This window comes from Anarrhichthys ocellatus, unplaced genomic scaffold, assembly GCF_004355925.1.
Source record: "Anarrhichthys ocellatus isolate YVR2014 unplaced genomic scaffold, GSC_Weel_1.0 scaffold21, whole genome shotgun sequence".
Classification (NCBI taxonomy): domain Eukaryota; kingdom Metazoa; phylum Chordata; class Actinopteri; order Perciformes; family Anarhichadidae; genus Anarrhichthys; species Anarrhichthys ocellatus.
The window spans coordinates 5,338,642-5,343,314 of NW_022280051.1; the positions used below are offsets into that span (position 1 = coordinate 5,338,642).

At 48.2% G+C, this 4,673-nt stretch overlaps 1 protein-coding gene across 5 annotated transcripts in view; it reads left to right on the forward strand.

Moving 5' to 3' along the window:
- Window positions 1-3,972, forward strand: part of gata3 (GATA binding protein 3) — a 17,165-nt gene extending 13,193 nt beyond the window's left edge. For all 5 annotated transcript variants that reach the window (XM_031859095.1, XM_031859094.1, XM_031859098.1 and 2 more), the window contains exon 6: window positions 1,030-3,972. In XM_031859095.1, coding sequence (XP_031714955.1) covers window positions 1,030-1,320 — 291 coding nt within the window. In that variant the 3' untranslated portion in view covers window positions 1,321-3,972. The remainder of the gene's footprint in view (window positions 1-1,029) is intronic.
- Window positions 3,973-4,673: the final 701 nt, after the last annotated feature.

Genomic DNA, 4,673 nt, shown 5'->3' on the forward strand with positions numbered 1-4,673 from the left:
GGGGGGGGGGGTTCTGGTGGTTAGCTGCTGTGCTGGTGTTTGGGGAAAGAGGATGTGAGGGGCTTGCACTGTGTATTTCTGCGGCGGTCATTGACTCAAACGCCTTGGCTCGGCTCTTTGGTTGATGTGCCGCGGCGGCCCGGAGGGCCCGGGGGGGGGGGCTGACCTGCTGTAGGTGGGCGTAGCGTGGCCTTCAGAGCTGGAAGCAAGGCAGAGAAGAGAGTCTCCCACATCTCAGAGAACAAAACCACAGATCTCTGCCCTCCACCGATCATCCGGGCCGCTCTGCTTAAAGAGCCAGTGAAGGAAGTGGGCAAGCGTCTCAAGACAGGAGGAGAACCTCCCGCTTCCCGTTTCCCCGAGATCAGGAAGCCAGTCGGCCTCGTCCACCTCTCTCCTCGTAATCCGGCCCTGAATTCCATCATCCAGCTCTCGGCTAAACCTTCGCTGGAATATGGCAGCTGTGGCCCCGTTTTGGCCAGGAGACGGGCCACGCGGTCAAGGAGGAGGAGGAGGAGGAGGAAGATGGAGAGGAGGACTTGGCCGAGGCCGGCGGTCGTCGTGGCCATGTGTCCCTGCCAGGCCGTTTCTGCACACAGTCTCTCTCTCTACATCTTCCCCGTTTTCTCTCTGTCTCTCTGGCACGGTCGCAGCCTCAGATACAGTTCAGCTTAAATGAATCAACATTTAAATCCACCCCAACACACACACACACATACACACACAAATAGTATGTAAACAATCATCCGTTTCAGGATGGGACAGTCAGATTTGCCCCGTAATGGGACTCCATTATATATCATTATGTCTCCCCAAAACCCCAGAATCTAAAGAGGAAAGTAAAAGCTCTAGATTGTGCCACATCTTCTGTCTTATTTTGAAATTCTTTTTATTATTATTATTGTGTTGCTTAATGTAAATGGAGCCACGATGTCTTTTTAAGATTTCTATCCTGTGTGAACGCGACGCCGCGCACACGTTGCGACAAAATACTAATCTGCCATATTCTCTGTCTCCTTTCGAGAGCAGATCAACCGACCTCTGACCATGAAGAAGGAAGGCATCCAGACCAGGAACAGGAAGATGTCCAGCAAGTCTAAGAAGAGCAAAAAGTCCCAAGACAGCATGGACGACTACTCCAAGAGCCTGATGGACAAGAGCAGCTCCTTCAGCCCGGCCGCCCTGTCCCGCCACATGTCCTCATTCCCACCCTTCTCGCACTCCGGCCACATGCTGAGCACCCCCACACCCATGCACCCCTCCTCCGGCCTCTCATTCGCCCCCCACCACCCTTCCAGTATGGTCACAGCCATGGGTTAGGTCTCCCCCGCGCAGCGCCCTCGGCCTCGCCCACCACCACCACATCCCTCGGTACCTCTGCTTCCATATCCTAAAAGACAAATGAACCGCTCCTCGGCCCGACCCCAGCCCCCCTCCCCCGTTTTGTCCCACCATCACCAAGCTGCGGCGCGAGATCAGCAGGCTTTCGGCTCCTTTGTCCTCAGTTGTATCTTATTTTTATAAAATCAAAGTGTACCTCTGCGATGTGAATGCTTTGCAGACTTGACCGTGGCGCGCTGGTCTCCGGGGGGGGGGATTTTGCTTTCCCTCCAACCAGCGAGAGAAAGAATATTTTCTCCTCAAGCCGCCGCCACATTGAGGCTGCCCTCCCAGCTGATCCACACGATAAGGAGCTCCATTTGTGTACAAAAAGCCATTTTTTTCCACACACAAACATCACAAGAACATTGAAAAAACTTTTACGACCTCACCCTAACCCCGCCTCTCTTCACTTTGCACCTGTGTAACAGGAAACCCCCCCCCCCACACACACACACTCCCCTTCTTCTTCATCTTCCTCTTCCTCCTCACGCTGGAGATGAGGAGAGACACACGTTGAATATATTTGTACAAATTGTATGAAATACAGTACATTTAATGAAGACTTTTTAATTTAGTGAGAAAAATAAAAAAGGAAACATGCCCCTGGGCAGCTAACAACGAGAAGGGTACGAGTAGGAGAGACGAGGGAGGAGAGTCCCAGAGGAAAGGAAACAAGGGAGGAGGAGGCGAGGAGACTCTTGAGAAAGGGCAGGCCTCGGTTTTTCGCCTGCGTGAATTGTGTTGCATTAAGTTTGCAGAGAGTCTGCGGCTCCGGCTGAAATGACGTCTCTTCTTTTTTTGTTTTTACTTTTGGATGTGCTATAGGTCTCGGGCAATTGGTTTGTGTTGACACGTGCACGTACATACACACACACACACGCACGCACGCACGCACACACAAAATTTGTTCACCTGAAAGACTTTCTTCCTGCCCACAGATTATATGCATTGTGAAAAAAGTTCCTGTATTTGTTATTTGTATGTATAAATCAGAGTACCAAAAATACGAAATAAACAAAGATGTAGAATTATTTCTTTATGTTATGCAGACTGAATGGTTGTAAAAATTTAATAATAATCACTAGTGTAAAATATGACTGCTTTTTTGTTTCGTAATTTTTTTTCCTCTTTGAAAATAATAAACTAGTTTAATCTCTGTTGACATGTTAGCACTGTGGTCGAGAGCCGTCTTTTCTGTCTCCTGCTGCACCCCGTGTGATCTTTGACACCTTGCCCTGCCCACCACAACCACAACCAGCAACACCCCGCCTGATGCAGTATATCATTCGTTTTTTTACCCAGCATTCACAGGAACAGCTCGTACGGTCAGCTGAGCACAAACAGGAAGAGCAGAAATAAACAGAGCCAATGGAGGAACAAATCAAATGGCAGGGTCAGAGAGGCCAGGCACCGCGGGCTGAAGGGGCTTTTGTCTCATCCTACCGACACATAAACACACACCGACCGTCACACAGCGTACACACACACATCAAACACCTAGCATTCATCTAGTGAGGACGACTCATCAGGAAACAGCATCATTTCTGTAATGAACTCGCTCAACGAGCTTCTTCTACACTTTCATCAATGAGATACAGACACCTGGTCAAATACAATTTATTAAGCAAAAATATATATACGTCTCATCCTTAAAATGAACAAAAAACTAGAACAATTCTGTGAATTAATGAACATATCACTGAATGCATCACGTCTACTGCTGAGAAATGATTCAGCTGGCAAAATAAGAGGAACTCCGTTGGTTTCGACCACTGAATCAACCACAAAGTGTCTGGAGCTTCCTCCACCTTTAACTTCTATGTAGACAGTCTTTTTGTCGGGCAACCTGGAAGTTATCAGCTCTGCTCAGGATTCCCAAAGCCCACGGAACTCAATACAGTTCTGGGTTTTGAGACCGCAAACAAAAACTGAGCACAATGCAGCACCGTCCACATGTGACATGTAGCAGAGAATACACTGCTATCACTGTGAGAGAGGAAACCATACTGCCATACAGGGCAATGCAGTTCAAAGGGCTTTACATGTGACTGCTGTAATATAATATAATAGAAAGATTAACAGTAAAACAACAGGTTAAACAAATATTAGTCACAAAAATAATACCAACATGGGTCCTGGGCTTCTAAAGACTCAAATAAATTAGAAAAGCTCGTAAAACAAACACGGCGTAATGCATAAAAGGTTAAAAAGATAAAAAGATAGAACTTGTTTCCATAGTGGACCTCAACAACAAAGACGGCTGCTGTGCCTCTGCTGTGTTACCAGATTTAAATAAAAGATCCACAACAAATCAGAAGTGAGCGCCGGTGATTGTAGTGTGACCGTGAGACTTCTGTAAATCGTTTCTTTTCAGCAGGTTTGTACCTGTGAAAGCCCGCTGAACATCCCAAACAAAGACATTCAGCCTTTTATCCTAATGCTGGTGCACACTCCGGGGATTCATAACATCCAGATAAACTTCCCTGACGGGCTGCGGGAGTAAATACCGAGGCGCTTATATCAAGAAGAAGGAAAATACCCGCTGCGTTGTCGTATCATTGGTTTGATTGAGGCACAAGTTCATCAGATGGGTTTCTTTATTTCCCGTTGAAGTCGATCCTCACACTATTTGTTGTTGAAATGTGGCCTGAAAAGCGCCACACGACTCCAACGGATCCCCCTACCTACCGCTGTTGGGAACCACATTTCCAATATCGGAATATATTTGGACAAGCGGATTGCCAAAGCCGGCAGCTGCCGCAGAAAAAAGAGCCATGCAGAAGTTAGGTATTTGGCGTCATTTGTTTCTGAGCCGCTGTGACGAATCGGGAGATTTGCTCCTGTGTTTTAATAGTGAGGTCAAGGGGGCATGTGGAATGAGAATGGGAATAGTGTGTGTGTGTGTGTGTAGAGAGGGATTGAGGAGTGCTTTGCCCCGTTGTGGGACCCCATGGCCTCTGGCTGACCTTTTTTCCCCCCCTTCTTGTGTTTAGCGGTGGACGTCTGCCAAGGGTGACTGGATGTGCAGCAACGGGCTCAGGTGAGGACGAATACGGACCAACGAACTCTGCGTGATCTCTTCTCCTCTTTCCTCCATCATCGTCGTCACAAACCACTTACTTCTGTCTCTCTCTCTCCGTCTGTCTCTCTCTCTTCCTGCGTCTGCCTCTCGTCTTTCAGGTGAGGATGATGACAGATTTGTGGACGTAATCGGCTCGAAGGAATAGTCCATCTTCATCCAGGCAGCGCCGCTGTCACCGTCAGCAAGAGGTGAGGTCAGATTCGGGGTC